The 20,418-nt window shown below is 43.7% G+C and overlaps 1 protein-coding gene across 1 annotated transcript in view; it reads right to left on the bottom strand.

The window, feature by feature from the left end:
* Nucleotides 1-7,401: 7,401 nt before the first annotated feature.
* TMEM131L (transmembrane 131 like) overlaps nucleotides 7,402-20,418 on the bottom strand; it is a 171,357-nt gene continuing 158,340 nt past the window's right edge. The window contains exons 26-34 of the mRNA XM_019641171.1: nucleotides 18,279-18,403; nucleotides 15,236-15,402; nucleotides 14,007-14,192; nucleotides 12,329-12,407; nucleotides 12,112-12,194; nucleotides 10,797-10,917; nucleotides 9,540-9,631; nucleotides 8,447-8,586; nucleotides 7,402-7,794 (exon numbers count right to left, since the gene is read on the bottom strand). Of these exons, the coding sequence (XP_019496716.1) occupies nucleotides 7,519-7,794; nucleotides 8,447-8,586; nucleotides 9,540-9,631; nucleotides 10,797-10,917; nucleotides 12,112-12,194; nucleotides 12,329-12,407; nucleotides 14,007-14,192; nucleotides 15,236-15,402; nucleotides 18,279-18,403 (1,269 nt within the window). The 3' untranslated portion in view covers nucleotides 7,402-7,518. The remainder of the gene's footprint in view (nucleotides 7,795-8,446; nucleotides 8,587-9,539; nucleotides 9,632-10,796; nucleotides 10,918-12,111; nucleotides 12,195-12,328; nucleotides 12,408-14,006; nucleotides 14,193-15,235; nucleotides 15,403-18,278; nucleotides 18,404-20,418) is intronic.

Genomic DNA, 20,418 nt, shown 5'->3' with positions numbered 1-20,418 from the left:
GTTTTGGAGATTTTACAACAAGTTGAAGATGGAAGACCAAACTGTGCATTTTTGTCATATTTTACTGTTTTACTTCCATAAAGGGAAGAACGTGCATCAAGCTTGTGAAAAGTTGCATCAAGTTTACGGTGACAATGCTCTACAAGAACATCAGTGCCAACGATGGTTCACGAAATTCTGTGCTGGGGATTTTTAGCTCTACAATGCTCGTTGGTCAGGGAGGCCCACTGAGGTTGATGACAACAAAATAAAGGCATTGATCGAGTCAAACCCACGTTACATTACACAAGAGATTGCAGAAACATTGAACATCCATCATTCAAGCGTTCATGACCACCCGAAGAAGCTGGGATACATAAGCAATTTTGATATTTGGGTTCCGCATGAACTCAAAGAAGTTCATTTGACGGCACGTATAAGCATCTGCTATATGCTCATTAAACTTGAGGAAAACGATCCTTTTTTGAAGCGACGGATAACTGGTGATGAGAAGTGGACTGTTTACAACAATGTGGTGTGCAAACGGTCTTGGTCCCAACATGATGATTCACCTCAAACGACATCGAAAGCAGACATTCATCAGAGGAAGGTTATGCTCTCAGTGTGGTGGGAATTTAGAGGTGTCATGTTTTTCGAGCTCCTACCAAGGAACCAAACAATCAATTCAAATCTGTACTGTCGGCAATTGGATAGTTTGAACGAATCCATCATCCAGAAATGTTCAGAGCTTGTTAATTGTTAAGGAGTTGTGTTCCATTGCAACGACGCGAGACCACACACAAGTCTGATCACCCATCAAAAATTATTGGAGCTTGGATGGGATGTGTTGCCACACCCACCATACTCGCCTGACCTTGCGCCATCAGACTTCCACTTGGTTTGCTCTCTTCAAAACTCCTTGCGTGGTATAACGTTCAATTCAGATGAGGCTGTAAATCAGCACCTTGTTCAGTTTTTCACAAATAAAGACGCCCTTCTATGAACGAGGAATTATGAAGCTCACTGAAAGATGGCAAAAGTTTATCGAACAAAACGGGCAATATATCATTGATTGATCTTTGTTCTTTATATAAATAAATGACCTTTGAAAAACATAGACAAAATATATCATGATTTTTCTGAAGACCCAATAATTATGTATTGGGGAAATTTATTATGCAGCAATGTATGGATGCATTGTTTATTTCTTCCTCTAGAATATTAGCACCATGGCAGAAGGGACCATGTCTGTCGTGTTTACTTTTGTCTGCCCAGAGCAAAACCCAAAGTCTGGCACATAATAGATGTTCAATTTTATTGAATGAGCAAACAATGAGGGCACAGGCTACATACAGAATAGGTAAGGACAGATGAAATAAATTTTGTTGAATGAATGAGTGATTTGGGACCAAGTAAATGAAGGAGGGTTAGGAAAACAGTGTCTGGGCTGACTTATCGTTAACTATGAAGTGTGTAGGCCCCTGTGGTGGGCTCTGAAGATGTTGAACGAATAAGCGATGAACAAACTCAGGCACAGGTTTGGGTTAGGGATAGATTACAAGTGATAAGCTTTGTGTTGACACATTGAGAATGAAATGCCTGTAAAATGACTAATAGGCATTCAAAAATAAGTCTAGCTTTTCACAGAATATTAAATCAGAAAAGCAATTCCAGAATAGTGTGTATATCCCATTTTTGTGGAAACATACACATACACACAAGTCTGGAAAGAAACATACCAAGATGTTAAGTGTTTTGGAGGGGCTGGTAGGATTACAGTGATTTTCATTTCTTATTTTCTTTTGGTTATCCGTATTTTCTACAACAGACAGAACAAACCATACAGGTACTCCCACTTAAAAAGCAGAGAAAGAGCCCACAATAGATATGAAGATAACAGGGGTGGAGGAGATAAAGCAGTAAGAGGCAGAAGAGGAGAGAGGACAGGGTTGCTGTGGGCAAAGCTCCAGTGCCATTTTTAAGCAAAATTTCTGGTTGGGTAGGAGAAAAAGCATCTGGTGTTGACTGCCAGACTGCCAAGCTCACTGTGCCTCATCCTGACAGCCCTCTTTCTCTGAAACATTTCTCAACCTACCTTTCAAATCCATTTCCTCAGGCTTGCAGGTGTGTACTGCCTCCCGCTAGCATCCAGCTTTCCCAGCCTCTGGAGGCTGTCTCACGTTCAAAAGCTAGAATCACCTCCCACGGTTGTTCTGAACACCCTTCTCACCTCAGCTGGGGCATGAAATCATGGGCTTCAAGACTGTTTCAGCCTTTACCTCATCCCCTAACAGAACTTGGTTAGACTTTCACTTCCCGTCAGGAAGCCAACATTTAACCTCCAGTATAACCACTACTCATAATTCCAAGTTCTGACTCAAAATGAATCCGGCAATGACCCTTTTCATGGCTACCTAGGTTTCAGGCACAACAGTGTCTCTGGTAGAGTGTTTCTGAATAGCTGTTCAGCAATTGACATGTATTTGTAACTACGATCGTAAATTTTAGTTTTCTGAAAGGCAACAGTGTTTGCCGAACCGGGTTGGGCTCCTAGTGGGGACATAAACCCCAGTAGATGTGGCGTGCATCTAATTCCCCCAGCAGACAGAAGCCTGGTGGGCTGGGTGCCAGATATCAGGGGAAACCAGCCGTCCATTTTCAGGAACTCTCAAGGCATAGCCCAAACAGTGGGTTTTCAAGTCAGACTTTTGCAAGAGTCTGGAGGCCCAGGCCCTACTGACTGCCCTGGGGTTTAGATACCAACATCTGTCCAAGTAGAGGAGAAATAAAGAAACCTTCAGCAAGACTGCATACGTGTGATTAAGCACTAACAGTTCTCAGCAATATCTGGCTCTCCTCTTTTCGGACGCGTGGAAGCCTCTATTTCCCCTTGAGTGGGGCCATGTGGCTAGTTCCCGCCCATGGACTGTAAGAAAAAGTCAAGTACGTACCTCACTGCTGGCCTGAAGCTTAGAAGAGCAGGCAGAGTCCTCCCAGCTCCTTCTGGAGTGGGAAACAGGCAGACCTCATGTGGAGGTGGTAAAGTCAGCAAAGTGGCCTGTATTGGAGTCACATGAGAGGACAGTTGCCCGGGGTGTCGTCTGAGCCTGTTTGGGAATCAATTTGTTACTACAGCATCACCTCTCCTACCCCAACGAATACAAAATCAATTCTGGATTTTCATACATTGATATATATATTTTTTTAAATTAAAGGAAAGCAAACACGATTGGTTTCTCTTCAGTAGCACTGCAGATCTAGAATACAGGATGGATTTGGGAACCTGGCTTAACCTGGTACTGCTCCCTTCTCTTGTTACAGGAATTGCTTTTAATATTGAATTACAGAATGAGTGGCCATTTTTCACTCCAGTGTGGGAGCCTATCCAATCCTGAGGTCACAGTACTTGGTTAGTTTCTTCCATATTTTAAAGATTTTTACATTCATTCTACAGTGAATGAATAAACATTCAATTAGCCAGATGAAATGATACTGGGTAAAGTTTTTGTTTTCAATTTCTAAAGTAAGAGTTTTCCTTTATAAATACTACATACATTCTACCTCCATAAATAATAAATTCTATTTTACTGACATCTTCTCTGGACTCCAGTCTGAGCACTAAATTGTTCACATGTCTGGGTCACACCAAAATAATTATTTTGAAATGCTCCTTTGAGTGTGCATAAATATTATATGCATTTTCACAAAGTGGTATTTTAAAGGTGACTTTTATACTACTCGTCCAGCATTTCGATTAATTGCGATCAGACTGCCTTGCATTTTGCATGTTGGCTATGTGAGTATTTAGACATTCTTATGTGTGTTTATTCCTAGCCCAGGTAATTACTACATACCTCACTTTATAGGGTTTTTATTAGGAAATGCTTAGGGAAAGTTTCACTCTGCCTTTGCCTTTACATTTTGTCCTTTTACAGCATGATGGAAATTTTATTAGGACGTCAGCATTTGTTTTTAACACACTTACCTCTCCCCATTGTTAAATAAAACATACTTTCCCTTAAGATTTAATTAAAAGTTTTTGAGGGGAGGTGGGGTGATAACACAGGCTTATAACAGACAATACAAAAAAAAACAACAACAATGAAGAAAATCCCTCCCAATCCCACCCAGCAGATGGTGCCTAACTCCCCCGCCCACAGATTCCATATGGGATCATACTGTATGTAATTTTGTATCTTACTCTTTCACTGCCGATGTCATTCTCTTACAATGATTTTTAGAGGCTTCCAAGTATTCCAACATCTGTATGTGCTATAATTTGAATACGTTCCTACTGTAGAACATTTATTTCCAACTCATCACTGTTGTAAACCTTGTAACAAAGATGCTCGTAAACATTTGTGCTAGGCAGAACAATGGCCCCTGCCACTCACCTCCTAGCCTTTCGTCAACTCACTCCAGCTGGAATGGCTTAAGGACACTAGTGATAGTCATTTGCCAAATCCAGAGTTCATGCTCTTTCCTTGTCTGACCTGGTCTCACAGCGTTTTACACAACTGACCACTCCGCTGCCGGGCTCCCTCCTACCTCATCAGCGATTCTGCTCGCTCTATTCTCCACTTGTCTCCTCCTCTCTTCTAAACATGGGGGTCCCCAGGCCAAGTCCTCAAACTTCCCCTCCTCCCAAAGAGGCCTCACTCACGCCCATTGCTTTAATACCATCAATAGGCCGCAGATGCCCCGATGAAGGTCTCCAGACCTAAACTTCACTGAGCTTCAGATGTGTAGGCCAACTGCCTCCATGACATCGCCACTTGGAAATAAGGGCTCTTCCACACTGCCCAGCTCGGAACTCTTGACCCCCCCCCCGCCTCCTACCAGCGTCTCCCCAAATGCTCCCCTTTCACATCGCCATGACCAGCTCACAAAGCCCCATCAGGGGTGCTCCTTTTCCACACCCCCTCAACCCCACCCTGCCATCCAGCATGTTCACATGATCATCTATCTCCACTGGAGCAACGGGCTTCTATTTGGTGTTACTGTTCCTCCCACACTTCCAGTACCCAGGCTCTATTCAGCTGTCTGATTTCTTTGAAACTCAAATCAGATAACATTCCTTCCCTCTTACATTGCTTCAATGGCTTCCCACTGCACTTTTGAGTAAAACCCATCTTTTCGGTGGCCTACAAGGCCATATGGAGGTGGCCTCTGCCCACCTTTATGGCCTCACCTCTTTCCCTGTGGCCCTGGTTCCCTGGGCCGCAGCCACACCGGCTTCCTGCCCCAGGGCCTTTGCACTTCCCCTTTGCTTGGCTGTAAAGCTTTGCCCCCTAATCTTGGCACAGCTGCTTCTTTCTTGTCGTTCAAGTTTGACCTGAGATGGACCGCCTCAGAGACTTTCACTGACCACTGTGGAGTGTTCACTGCCACCTCCCCCCAGTTTATCACATTACCATTTAATTGCCCTCACAGCACGCAGCAGTATCTGAAATAGTCTTTGAATCTTTTGTTTTTTCCCTGTCCCTCCTTCTGGAATGTGCCAGGGCATCAGGATCTCATCTGCCCTGTTCTCTGTTGTCCCCATGGCCCTGGGGACAGGTCCTAGCTCCTAGAAGGCACTCAGTAAATATTTTAAATGAATAAAAACTTCGTTTCTCTATCACTGATTTTTGTTAGGGTTAAAGATAATATTCTAGTTAAGGTGAAGATTTTTACTCTCTTTTGTATGTAGTGGAAAAACTTATTTTGGTTTCTCATTTTCCAGATGAGGAATTGAGGGATCAATGAAAGTAGGCAAGTAAATTAGGTCAACAGTGATGCTGAGCAGAGCACACATCTGATGTCTCATACACTCCGCGGTGGGAAAGTTTTTAATTTGCCACGAACAATCTTTTTCATCAACCTAAATTATTTTTTTGTGGTAAAAAGTACATAACACAAAACTTACCATTTTAACCATTTTTATGTGTACAATTTAGTGACATTAAGTACCTTCACATTGTTGTGCCACCATCACCACCATCCATCTCCAGAACTATTCCAAGTCTTCTCAAACTAAAATTGCACCGATTAAACACTAACTCCCCATTCCCTGGAAACCACTATACTATTGTACTTTCTATCTCTATGAATATGACTACACTAGGTACCTCATGTAAGTGGAATCCTATGGTCTTTATCCTTTGGCTTATTTCACTTAGCATAATGTTTTCATGGTACATCCATGTTGTGGCATGTATTGGAATTTCCTTCCTTTTTGAGGCTGAATAATATCGCACTGTATGTATATACCATGTTTTCTTTATCCGTGCATCCATCAATGGACGTTTAGGCTATTCCCACCTTTTGGCTATTGTGAAGAATGCTGTTATGAACATGGGTGTGCAAACATTTGTTCACGTCTCTGCTTTCAATTATTTTGGGTATATATAGAACCTAAGTTATTTTTTAACATTATTCAGTATTGGGGGGTGGGGACCTGCTTCACCCAAATCAGGATTCGAGCTGGGTTTCTAGTAGCTCTACATGCTTGGAGGTGCTCCCTGCACAAGGGCAGTCAGGGATTTCCAGTACACGTGCCCTCCTTGTCTCGGCCGCCACACACCTGTGGCAAAGAGAAATAAACTCAAAGCAAGCAAACCCAGCATTCCACTTAAAAAAGAAAATCTTACCTATTGAATTTCCAATAAAGATAAAACGAAATGTAAAAATTAGACATTTTTACTAAAATTTGGAAATGTTTTTCAAGTTTACACACACCAGTAGATAATCCCACCATCGAATGGATTGCTAAAATCACTGACAAGCAGATATAAATCAGTGTGGCAAACATGCATCCACTACCTAACCCCGCTGAGTGCTTGTATTTGGAGCAAAGCTGCTCATTCAGAGTGAAACCAAACACTTACCAGAATGTCCCGGCTGCTCTCGCTGCCCCCAGTGACTGGCCTGATGGAGGGAAGGGTACATCCTTGCCGTAAATGAGCAGGCAGAGTGCTAGGCTCTCTGCTTCACCCAGCAGCCAAGGCCACCAGTACCAGAAAGGGCTGCCCTCCACCCTGAGTAGGGTCCATCCAGGCGAGTGACTAGCTGCTCAGCTGGGATTTCTCGGCCAGCAGTTCTCCACCCTGGCTGCACGTTACAATCAATGGAGAACTAGGAAAAATAGATTGATTGCCTGAGCCACTGGTCAATGAAATCAGGATCTCTGGGAATGTGACCTGACTTCACTTTTTGCAAGCTCCCCGGGGGTGCTAATGCCTAGGGTGGGGAGAACCACAGCAGCCATTTCTTTCTCAACGCTTACCTTCTCAGAAGTCTCCCTTGTTCTAAGCATCCGGCATCGCCAACGCACTTCTTCAGTTAGGGAAGTTATGACATATGGATGCCTAGTTTCTACCACTGACTTGTGAAGGGTTGAAAAAAAAAATGGAGCACCCAGATTTCATAAAAAATGTTTATTTCCATATAAAAGTGCCAAAATATCCACCAATGTCGTAATCTATCTCAAGAACCAGTTTACACTAGTCATCAAAACACAAGCCTCTTTATTCACATTGTTTAAAAATCAGATTCTTCTCACACATTCCCACAGTAACTCGAGTCTCTAGACAGTGGGAAATTTGCATTCCTATTGGCTGTGGTAGTCCATATGTCCAGGTTCATATAGGCACGAAACGGGTTAAACCCTGGGTAGTATTCCTTGCACATGACCGCCTGGTTTTCCATGGGAGTCGAATGTTCCGTGGTGGCGTTGATGGGGCAGCAATTTTCATACACATCGCTTTGAGGGGCCCAGATGGAACCAAAAAGTCCAGACATTGGAGATAAGCTTCGGGTGCTTGTGAGGTAGGGCTGAAGTGTAAATGAGAAAGTGGAAAAAAAAAAAAAACCACCAAATATTAAAAAAAGAAACCTGAGAAAGGCAATAACGTCAAGGTTGACTATATACCAGGGAATACCACAATGGTATCCATCCAAGTACTTGAAAGTTATTAAACCCCAGGAAAGGCCCCCAGGTCAACTGTCCTCTCTCTGTAAAAAGAAGTGCTGAGTGGATGTGAAAGGGAGAAGGCATTGGCCTTTCAGCCCGGGGGAGTAGCCACAGGCAGGAAGGCCTCAGGACCCAGTCACTGACCACTGACTGACCTTCCTGTGACTTTCAGCCCATCTCTTCTCACAGGTGAAAAGTTCAGCAGGGCCAAATAAAACGCAGCTGGGTCACCGAGAGCTTTCCGGGCCCCACGGATTTTTATCTATGAACCATCGCTCCTTGGCGTGGTTTGAAAGTGGCTGGACTGTCAGTGTCGGCAAGCCCCCTCCCACCCCGTCTGATTACGTTAGGTTCCTTCAGAGGGTGGCTCGCCCAGGTGTCTATGATCAATAGGAGACCAGCCAGGCTTTGGCCGATCTGACCCAATTCTACAGCTAAGTGACCAGGACGAGAGAAGCTCGGGAACAACCTGGACCGGCCCCAGGACCACAGCCCAGGACAGGCAGCACTAACCGGCGAGCTGATGAGACCAGCATGTCCCCAGGCGGTCGGCAAGTTGAGGGGGGTGTTCCAGGTAGACTGCGAGTTGTGATCAATAAAGTCTGTTTGAATTTCAGCAGGACAGGGGAAGCCATTGGGGTAATTCATGTTTTCTACAAAGAATGGGAGACATCGACATAGGTAAACATTTTTATGGTGAGAACGAAATTGTCACTCTCAGCAAAACAAAAACAAAACAAAACAAAAAAACATTCAAGGCCTTACTACAATATATTGACAAGCTGAAGGCAGACATAAAACACTTGCTCTGTGTGGGCCAGGAGGGCTGTTTCACTGTCACGCTCAAGGTGAAAACTGTCTATCAGACACATCACCTGGGAAGCCCTCCGGGAGGAAGGTCATCCTCTGGGCTTGATGTTCTGTATTTGATAATTTGATGGGAATCTAATATACAGAGTATATACCACTATATATCACTAAAATACCACTATAGATTTGAATAGTGGCAAGATTCTTACCATCTTACCAGTCCTTAAAATTTTCTTTTATTACCTCTCATGTTAACCTCAGCCACCTGCATATATACCATATGCATTGATAAAAGCAATATGTGACCAAGCATTTCTTAGCTCAGAAGATGATAAACACGACTCATAAGCATAGGATGAAAGTTACCACAGCACCCCCTTGTGGTTAGCATGGAGCAATGCATGTATCAAAATCCACATTAGCATAACATCCAATATACAACTTATTCCTTCCCTCAAAAGGTGTCTCTAGTATGAGAGATCATGATCATACTGTAATGCACAATAAGAACATTTTCCAGTTTATCAAGGAAATCTCATATCTCTGTTTATTATTACAGAAAACAATTTAAGAACAAAGTATGGTGATGGATGTTAACTAGACTTACTGTAGTGACCATTTCACAATACATACCCATATTGAATCATTATGTTGTACATCTGAAACTAATATCAATTATATCTAATGTTTTTAAAAGGCACGTTCTGCTCAAGTTAGTGCCTTAAGTCTACATACTTCCTGCTTTGACTTTCTGAGAAAAAAAGAATGGCATTGGGACTGTTCAAATAGATTTTACCTTCTGGAAAGGCATTGTAATCGTTCAATTCCAATGGACAGTACATATTGGGGAACTGGCCTTCACAAGTTGTATTCCAATCGATGAAACTGCTACAAAAAACAAGAGGTCTCGTTTCAGAAACAGAATGTCAACAGATCAAGTAAAGCAGGAAGAAAATGATTTTATTGCCCAGTATCCTAATCACTGCTAAATCCTCAATTGTGGAAAATGAAAGATACACTTTCTCTAGTCACAGAATCAGACTTACTAACTACACGCTCATCATCAATGACATTCCATGGCAGGATGGACAGCTCGGAGGAGGGGCATGCTTCCTCTAGCATCAGGTTTGTTAAGTGTAGCCAGAGGCAAAATCTGAGGCCATGGCTTTATCAGCTCTGTGGAGGTACAACTGGACTACCTGGAAATGTGTCAGCTCATCCCTGAAGAGCTGAAACTCGTTCTGCTATGAAGATATCCACCTTTCACTCAGAGCAAGGCAGACATTCACCTGAGATAAATCACAACTATAAAGGCTATGAGTCCTGATATTTTGCTCTCTATTATACGCTAGATTCTCATAGAAATAAGAAAGTAAATAGGGGGCTGGCCATGTGGCTCAGTTAGTTAACAGCTCACTCAAGAGTGCGAGCTCTGAGCAAGAGGATCATTGGTTCGATTCCCAGCCCGAGCTGAGCTGCCAACAGGTGGCAGAATGGCTCAGCTAAAAAAAAAAAAAAAAAAAGTAAAACTTCAAATGGATTCTGTGATTAAACAGACATTAACATTTTCTCAAGTTTTCATAATTCAATGACACATTAATATCCAACAGCAAATTTAAGAGATTGCCATTGTATAACTATTTTTCAACACTCAAATCATTCGATCTTTTAAAAATTTAAATGTGTCAAGATGAAAACCATGGAAAAATGCAAATCATTGCTCTGTTAGGGAGTAGAAATTACGAGTGATTGTTTTTTCAATTTTGCCTCTCATATATGAATAGTGCATCTTGTCAATTTAAAAAAGGAAACTAATGCCATGGTCATCAACTCTATTATTTTTATTTTCCTTCAGGTTTCTCTCAATGTCTGGTTTGCCATTTTCAACGACATCACAACGCCATTCCAAAAGGCAGAGGGCAGCACCCAGCTATGGCAGCCAGGGGAGGAAGCTGGCCCTCCACTCCCTAAGGACTACCTAACAGGTGGAGCTCACACGCCCACTTCACACCCTCAGGCTAAGCAGGCAACCGTCAGCGAGGAGACTCTGTACCTGTTAGGAACTGGGCCTGGGCCTGGCATCACACCGGGCACAGTGCTCTCCAGAGCGCAGTTGAAGCCGCTCGTCACACACATGGGCTGCGCGGGCCACAGGTCTCCGGGTGGATAAAGCCCTAAGGAAGAAAGCAAGGGCTCTCAGTCTGCCTTCTTCCCCCTCAGCCCTCAGGCCACCTCCCTGCTGGGCCCAGCTCCACTTCTGGTTCGTCCAGAAAACAGCCCCCATCCATGTCACCCACACAACGTTGAACATGTCTGTTTTCCCATTCCCTTTCAGGATATTTTTTTCAGAATATAAAGCAGAAATAGAGCATACTGCTTTAAGTTTTACTGTAAGATACTTGTAATGACTCAACAAGTATGCGCAGGCCTGCTTTTTGCAAGGCCTTGTAGACACCAATGACACAGCAGTGAACAGGTTTACATACAAGTGAGCAGAGACAGACAACAGACAAGAGAATTGAGAAGTAGAGCATGGCCGACGGCCTAAGTGCCATGCTGACAAGCACAGTGATTTTAAACAGGGCAGTTGAAGGCCTCACGGAGGGAATATGGCCCATCCAAGATGTGAATGAGGTGAGAAGGGAACCTTCTGAAGGCCTCAACTGCTCCTCTGTTTCCAAGTAAAACGGGAAGCCAGATCCACTAAGAGAAGGAGGCAGAAGGTACTGGAAGTGTGGGCACGGAGGAGAGAGAGCAGGGACAGGCAGCAGGGACATTCAGCAGTCGGGCCCCCATCAAGCCAGTGGCCTTGAATTTACAGAGCGGCCGGTCAACGTGTGTGTGTTGTTCTCTATTCTCGCTCATCCTCACAGGAACCGGCAGAGAAGCCGGAGCACTGAGCAAAGCCACGATTGGGGTTTTGGGGTGAATGCAGTAAAGGAAGAGGAGGCAAGGAAGCGACTGCGACACTGGACCGGGGATGTGCAGCTGGGCACATGGAAGCATGCAGATGCGGGAGGTGAGGGGCAGTAACGAGAGGGCGGGGCCAATGCTTTGTTCTCAGGCTGGGAAAGGCGGGTTGAACGCAGTGGTCGCCCACTGTAAAGGGGTCCTGCTCTGTGTCGGGGCCATAGGAGGGAGTTCAGGGTCAATGCTGAGGGGGCAGCTGAAGTCAGAGGCCCCTAATGATGCCAGTCTAGAGGCAGGTGCCTCCCCACTGCACAAAAGCCCGGTGACGTGGCTTGGAGAAGCGGGCCGTGGGGCAACGGCCCTGCCCCTCCCAACCTGTCTTCTCAAACTCCCTGGCACGCAATGCCACGGACAGCGAACACCTGGCTGGTGTTTGGAGCAAGAAGAACGCGCCTCACCTTTGTCTTCTTCAACGACTGCAGGCCCGGCGGAAAGGCTGGGACAGGGAACCTCTGCGTATTGTGGGAGATTATTCACGTCTCTGTGGGGAAAGCGACAGAATGAAGGTCAGCTGAGTTTTTCTTGTTCCAGGAACTACTGAGTTGGTATAACCAAGTCTGGTTGAGTTTTTCCATGAAGTCTTCCCCTGAGAAACACATGGATACTAGAACTTACATGGGATCGCAGATGTTATGACAAAGGTTCAAAGAGATGGGAGTTTCCGAAGGAAAGTCATTTTGTGAAACATTGTCTCCTGCATAAAAACAAATAAATTATCAGAAGTTTTTACAAGCATAGTTCAACTGCATTATGCATTATAATACAGGTGGTTAATATTATTAACCCCTAATGAGTGATTTATTTTTCAGTTTAAAATTATATTAATACATTTAATTTTTAAAAGGGCTTTTATAATTTATCTTTTCATTGAAGGTTTAATAACGTTAACATTATATTTATGAATTTTGGCTTAATAATGTTTTAATTATGGAGAAAAAGCTAAAGCCATTAATATTATGTAACTTTTTAGTAGGGATTTTCTGAGGAAAAAGTTTGCTATCTAAATAGACTCCTCCAGTTAATAAAAGTAACATATGGGTCTGGCTGAGTGGTGTGTTAGTTAAGAGTTGGCTTGGGACGCCAGCTCTGAGCAGCAGAGCCCCGGTTCGGATCCCACATGAGGGCCAGTGACGCTGTGCCCTCTACAGCTAAGATGCTGAACAACAGCTCAACCTGGAGCTGGGCTGCCATGAGTTGCTGGCAATGGTGTAGGCTGCAGTGGAGCTGCCATGAGCTACCGTGAGTGGCTGGCAGCCGGCGTGAGCGGCCAAGAGCCACGTGAGTGGCCGGCGATGACTGCCTCACCCGGGAAGAGCGCAATGATAATACCAACATGGGCCGGTGAAGTGACGTCCTCCACAACTAGACTGAAGAACAAAATGACAGCAACTTGTCTGTTCCCCTTCCCCCAATTCCCCAATGCTGTTCCCTCCCCCAACTCCCCAATAAAATCTTAAAAAAAAAGTAACATACATTCACTGTAGAAAATCTATAAAAATAAACAAAAGTTTGAAGAAGAAAAACCTAAGTCACCTTTTTAGCAATTATACTACCGTTATCAACATTTAGGTGTATCTCCTTACAATCTCCATTATGTGTACATATATGTGTAAAATTGGGGTCATACTTCACATGTACTTTGCCTTTTTGGTCTTTTCTTATTAATTATATTGGGGATATTATTTTCCTGATATTACGTAGCTCTCAAACTTTTATCATCTGCTTGTTTTCCCCCTAAACAAAAGTGGTACTTCTATTTTTGGTTAATGTTAAGTACCAAATTTTTAAAAATATTGCATTAGCATCCTTAGGCAAACTTTGTTTTCAGTAGTGGATGGAATTGAGCTGGATGGAACCAAGCTCCCCTCCGGCCAGGAAAACCAGCCCCATTATCATCAAAACCCCGAGTGCCTACCTTCATTTATGTGCCTATGTCCTCAGTGTGGATGATACTGGATGATACTGTTGCCCCAAGGACTGGTTTGTTTGTTGGGGGCTGAAAAAAATCTTACTTTTTTATGCCCAGTACATAGTAATAAAAAGATTACAGTGAATCTCCATGATATTAACATTTTACGGAGGTCATTCGGAAAACAATGACTAATAAGGCTCCTGGGAGAGGAAGCCGATAATGAAAAAAAAGACCCGAAAACATGAAATCATATATGGGCACTTTGTCCAGGTTTCTATGGCTACTGGTGCCCTACTCTCGCAGACAGGACCTTCTTTTATAGGTGCCACGGCTGGTAGGAGAGGCCATTCCAGAGCGCCTGGGTTTCCGCTCGGGACTCACCGGCTGGCAGGAAGTGTGGCAGGCCCACCATGGGCTTCTTGTCCCCGTCGGAGCTGCTGGTGCTGCTCCAGCTGCCCCAGCTGCCCCGGCTAGCACGCACGCTTCCGGAGGAGCTGCCACAGTCCGAGCTGGAGTCCGAGCAGGACTTATCCACATGCTTCTTCCCAGGCTTTTGGAAGTAACCCTCTGCGGAAAGGGAGAGAGAAGAGCTGACCCCACGCACGGAAGTCATGTTTCACTTAAACCATTTTCAACTTGATGCCCTTTCCAATCAAAGGCGAGGGGCAAAATTATGATGAAGGGAAGGCTCAGTGTCAGGGTCTGCTCCCTCTGCTCATTTAATGAGAAGAAAGGGCTTCAACGAAACTAATGCTGGGTCTTTCAGATTCAGCGATGTCTCCTCCGCCTATGTGGTGGGCAACTAAACTTACCTGGGGCTCAGGCAGTCAATACCAATGATCACCTTGATCTGAAAATGGTTCTGGGAATAACGCACTTCTATCAAAAAAACTGAGGCTACTCTACTGCAGATTTGTAGGTAATTCCCTCCTCTCTTTTCATAAGATATCCACTAAGAGCTTCAAAGTATTATTTATGTGTGGGCGGGAAGAACCTTCAATAAGATCAAAAAGATACACACGTGCCAAAGGAATGAACAAAACCCATGGTCTCTGCCAGCCTGTGCGCACTGAGGTGGACATGTGCCTGGGAACGTGGGAGCTGGTTTGGAGGACTGCACCTCCCCCCATCCCGTACCCCACATGGACTGTTAACTTCAGGGGCTTGTTAGCCTCCTGCTATGCTCTGCCCTACCCTGGACCTGGCATTGGGTGCCCTCTACCTCCCACTCCCAGGGATGTGCCCAGCTGTACTTGGATGGGACAGTGGCCTGGCCCTGCAGGAGCCACCTGGCTCAGGTGTGTGAGAACAGCCACTATTGTCAGCTGGCCGTTCCCTAGAACAAGCAACACTCGTTCCTTCAGCGATTTGCAGGACAGCTGATTAGGGACGATAGGAGGAAGGAGGCGGCAACACTACAGGCCTGCCCAGACTCAAAGGAAACTTAGCTTTCTAATCTCCTCCTGCTTTCCACGCAGGCTTTAGTGAGTAAGCAGCTGCCTGTAGTGTGATAACATCATCAAGACACTGTTTCTCTCACGCTGATACTTCCTCCAGGAAACAGAGTTCCACCAGAGGCTCCACCCATAGAGCTCAGGACGGTTACTCACCTGCCTCTCTCTGTGCGGCAGGCAAGCTTCTCCCAGTTCCAGCGTCTGTTTTACACATTTCCCCAGGGGTGTCCTGTATACACCAGTTTCTTACATCCATGTCCCCGCTCAGCTCAGACCTTTCAAATTCACTGCACCCAAGTTTTAATTCACTCTGTTCAGAAGGCCTGGAAGAGCCATAAAAAAAATTTTTTTTTAAATCGCCTCTGCATGTTATCATGCACCACACATACATACTGCTTTCCAGGAGACTTATTAGAGGTCAAAATCGGAGGACACCTTGAGACCTCTTCTCTTTGGGTCTGGTGGGAGAAGGTGATGAGTGAAGGAAGGATATCCAAACGAAAAAGACTGTGCTGTTTTAGAACTAGAATTTGCTGCTCATTGAATCTATTTTCGTATGTTACAATGAGAAGAATAAACTCCACAAGGTTAAATGAGCCACTCAGGGTCAACTGGTAAATGGCAGGTCCAGGGCCCGAGCCCAGGACTTCGGGCTCGTGTTCCTTGGCTTTACGGGCTCGTGTTCCTTGGCTTTAGTGTAAAATATGATCCCGGCAGATGAACCTGTTCCTTGGTGCCTGGGGGAAGGTACTGAGCGTTTGTGTAAAGCTCTTCTCATTCATTCCAGATTCATTCACTTAGCTGAGTGACTGCCACATGCCACGCATTGTTAGGAAAGGTGCAGTATCTACAAAGACGCAAGTTCTTCCCCCAAGGAGCTCACAGCCCAATAACACTCTCTTACTAGACTGTGAACTCCTTGAGGGAGGAGCCATCGCGCAATTTTATAAACGTGATACAGCCATGTGGAGAGAAGGCTGTGCCATACCTAGATTATTTCACACAGGCCAATTTCAGTCCTCACGTTCGGTTAGCAAGATGGTAGTTAAGGAGATCAAATACGGAAGGAGAACTGACTCTGGGTGGCGAGCATACAATGTGATAGATGACGTATTATAGAATCGTACCCTTGAAACCTATGTAATTTACTAACCATTGTCACCCCAATACATTTAAAAAAATAAAAAAGATCAAATATGTGAGATGTAGCACACGATGCCACTGGTTTCTGACAGGTCAAGGGAAAGATATACAGCTAGGAGCACAAGCTAAGGACACAGACAGTCCAACAGCCACCTACTTCCTGAGCATCATGTTCTCAAAACATCCCAATTAGCTACAAGCTACTTGAAAACTATATTTTAAGAACTTGCTTCCTTAGCATGTCAGAAGTCTGCTTTTAATATATATATGTATCATAATGTTTAACTGTTGAAATTCCACTCTAATTTTATATCTTTTTCTATGTTCATATCAGGAAATATAAAGCTTTAGAGTGACCTCATCAGACAATCAAAATTTTATGGACATCCACATGAAAGAATACAAGGTATAACTTTCCTTTCTAGAGGATGCCACATGGCAACTTTCAAGTAGTTCAGCCTAAATAATTTCAGCCAAAATAAGGATAATTACCCATCGACAATTAGTAGTCAGTATTAACAACAAACTAACAATGAATCTATTTCTTTTTTTCATAGTTGCATTTTGCTGATTGCTCTATGAGCTGGGGACTCATTGGAGCTTGACAACCCTTTGGAGTTGGCTGGCCCTGGTCCGCAGGGTGCATATAATAACTGCCAGGGAGTGCTCCTACAGCACTGACTCAGAGTCCAAGCCTCAGATCGCAACCTCCCTGGGACCTAGGGATAGACACTGTAACTAGCACCACTCGTGCTTTCCACTGGAGGGCCTTGTCACAATGCAGGCTGTTCAGCGCTCCCTTCCAACAAGTGGACACATGGCAAGGTGGAACCCTTTCCCCCTGCAAATTTGGAGCCACTAGAGAACAGCTGGACAGAAACATATTTAAATAGCTAGCAGAGCTCACAGGAAAAAGGAAATCTCCAGACATCAGAACTCAGAAAAGAAAACACCAGCATGGTAAGGATGGAGGACACCTTGGGAGAAACAGGCTTTAATGCCCAGGGCTTCGCTTTTAACACCGGACAGCAGCATACATGAGCCAGGGAACTGGGACAAAGTCTCCTAAATTAGGTCCCTCTGGAAGGGGGAACTGCCCACGCAAGGGACCCCTAGAAAGCTCCATCTACGACCCAGGGAGGAAAAGGCAGGGGAGAGCATCTCCGCTGGAGGCTTTTGGCTCACGTGAGGGTTGGTGTTGCAAGTCTAAGAAATCAAAATTCAGACCAATCCCACTGGTGGACTTGAAGTCAGAACGTACACACTACTGACCTAGTGAAAATCAAAACTCAAGCTGCAAAATTTACATAAAATTAGACTGAGAGATATTTCTGGAAACTTGGAAATACACATACACACTGTCCAGATCCTTCATTTTACTGTAATCATAAGGGACTAAGTGTCTCGAGGAAGCAAGGTTGTCAAAGGCTGTCCTGTTCTGGGGCCACGGCTTAGAAGACTGGTTCCATGCTGCTTCTGCCCCTGACCCGTGCTGGGGCTTTAAGCAAGCCACGTCATGTCTGGGCACCTCACCGCCTCCAGTCTCAAGAACCTACCTTCTGCAGGACTAAACCGAGGCTTCCATGAGTGATGACTACTCTCTTTCATTATTGGGAACCCACATGGGTCAAGGTCAAGCTGAGAACAGGGTGCCTGCCTGTGCTCCGCAGTTTTCGATATATATTGCCTACTCCACAAACGCTTGTGCATTCCACAGGCAGGATGAAGGTCCTGGCAGAGGATGTCTTATGCTTTTTCTCTGAAACCTCCCATAGCTTTTAGCATTTTATAAAGTAAAAATTCTGAAAAATCTGTCCATTTGAAGGTATTTTAACAAAATAAATGAAAACATAAGCAGAAAAGTATATTAATTAGTTAATTAATATACTAATTTAAAATATATTAACATGCTTTTATCTCAAAATACAAACATCTACAGTCTCATATTATCTGTATCTAACATAACAAAAATAAGATTAAAAGGTAATAGCTAAATGTAAAATCATAGAGTAAAAAAATAGATCAAAATTTTAGAGAGACTATAATAATAACACACCTCAAGACCTGAGCAGCACCCCTTTTCTTGTTTTTTCTACACGTTCGATTCTTATTCCAATTTAAATTTGGTAAATTTCCTTCTTTTTTATCCTGAAGCTTCTTCTTCCTATAAGGATCTTCTTGCTGAAGAGGAAAAAAAAAGACCAAACTTTTAGTTAAGGTTTAAGCTGACTAAATACTCATTTAAAAAACCTCCCTATGATTTCTTTAAGGGTTTTGCATAGGAAAATTTGGCCAAGTTAATCTGGAAAAGTAAGAAGGTCTATGATTTCTTAAATAAACTTTTAAAGACCAACTCTATGTGAATTTAGAACGCTCCAACACTGGTGAAAACTGAGACATGCAGTTCTCAATCTCTAGTTTGTTTTCATTTCCCTTCTTCCTTTACCTCCCTCAACCTCCACAGAAAGAAAAAAAAAAATTGTTGCCTATAAAATTCCCAAGGGGTGAAAAAGGAAAAACATCTGTTAGCAATTTTTGTTAACTTCAGCGGCAATAAATCTTCCAACCTTCACCTGTTAATTTGGTATGTGCAAGTTGCATGAATTACTACTGAAGAAAAACCATGTAAAAACTCTACTTAGGAGTAATTTGTGTGTTTACATTTTTATTTGTTTATAGATGAACTTGAGGAGCACAGCCAAATCTCCACAGGACGCTTCCAAACTAGTTTAAGCTGGTTAAATAAATAAGGCAAAAATATGCTTCATGTTTTTTAGCTGTGGCTCTGAAAAACTTAATTTAGCATGATACACATATATTATATGTATCTAAAAATAATATATATGTACATATGTCAATTAAATGTTAGGCATGGTGTACGAACAGGCCCAAGGGGAGGGGGATTTCCTTGTCCTTCAAAATTTTAAAGCAGCTCATGTCTTTCAAGTCTTCTGATGTTTACTCTTTCTCTTCCTTCTACCAGGCTGACCCTTTAAAGCAGAAGCACAGTGAGCTGGGGGGAGGCTGTGGGAGCTGACACACTGAGACCCTCAGGCCCGTAACGTTACCAGGTCTTTCTGGGAGGAAAATGCCTGCTCTAGGGATCTCACAGAAGCAAATCCCCTCCTCAGAGCGTCCTCCTCCTTTTGACCCTTAGGATTCACATTTCATAAAAAGCAAAGATTGGCTCATCTTTTTTTTTTTTCATAAGGTTGGTCCAGAAACAAAGAGTAGGAATCCATGAGGTTCTAACATACCCCTGAGTCAACACACGTGATGTGAAAGAAGAACAATAAAAGGTTTCAGATGCCTGCGTGTTCCAAGTCTGGGGTGTCGAAAGCCTCACGTATCTATTAAAGCAATCTGCTTACTACAATAAACAAACTCTAGAAATAAAATAAAATTGTGGATGTGGTGGAATTATATGATTTTTGTTTTCTTCTTTATACTCCTTTATTTTCCCCCCAATAAGTATGCATTAACTTTGTTCTGATACTGAACGTATTTTAAACACATGACAAGTTAAACACACAAAGCTCTATTCAATAGGACTTCAGGCCAATTGCTTAAGTTTCACATTACAGACACATTAAAGGCATATGATCAGACATGATCCAAAGTTAAACAGATACACGCCATAGTTATTCATGCATTGTTCCCTGTGTATTTCTAACCTTGGGGGGTGGAGGAATGTTCTCTCCTTCCCTGCTTTACCCTGTCCACTTAGGGCCCAAGAAAGGCTTTTCAACACAACAAGTACTGGAGCCTTCCCTTCAGGGTCACACACAAATAAAGGATCAACAGTAAGTATAGTCAAGACAGAGTAGGGAGCCGGTCAGTAGTCACTCTGACACCTGGCTGCCTCTCTCAAATCAATCTCGTTAGAGCTGTCATCATGTGCAAACGAGGATATGTATTTTAGGACTACGAAGAGGTGGGCTTCATGGTCAGAAGGCACCATCATCTCTGAATACTTGAAAGAGGGAATATTAGGAGAGTGCTGGATGTGCTGGACTCAGAGGTGTGAGTGGAATGACCAAGATACAGTGTCCACGAGCAAACACAGGAGGGGACAGAAAAAAACATGGACAAAAGAGCAAAAAGACAGAAGACATATTGAAGAATAAATAACTAACAAACGGCCTGTTTCTATGGCTGTGTGTGTGTGTGTGTGTGTGTGTGTGTGTGTGTGTGTG

The sequence above is a fragment of the Hipposideros armiger genome, unplaced genomic scaffold (assembly GCF_001890085.2).
Source record: "Hipposideros armiger isolate ML-2016 unplaced genomic scaffold, ASM189008v1 scaffold_58, whole genome shotgun sequence".
NCBI classification, from domain to species: Eukaryota; Metazoa; Chordata; class Mammalia; order Chiroptera; family Hipposideridae; genus Hipposideros; species Hipposideros armiger.
Note: the sequence above shows the minus strand (reverse complement) of the source record. Positions and strands in the feature narration are given on the sequence as shown.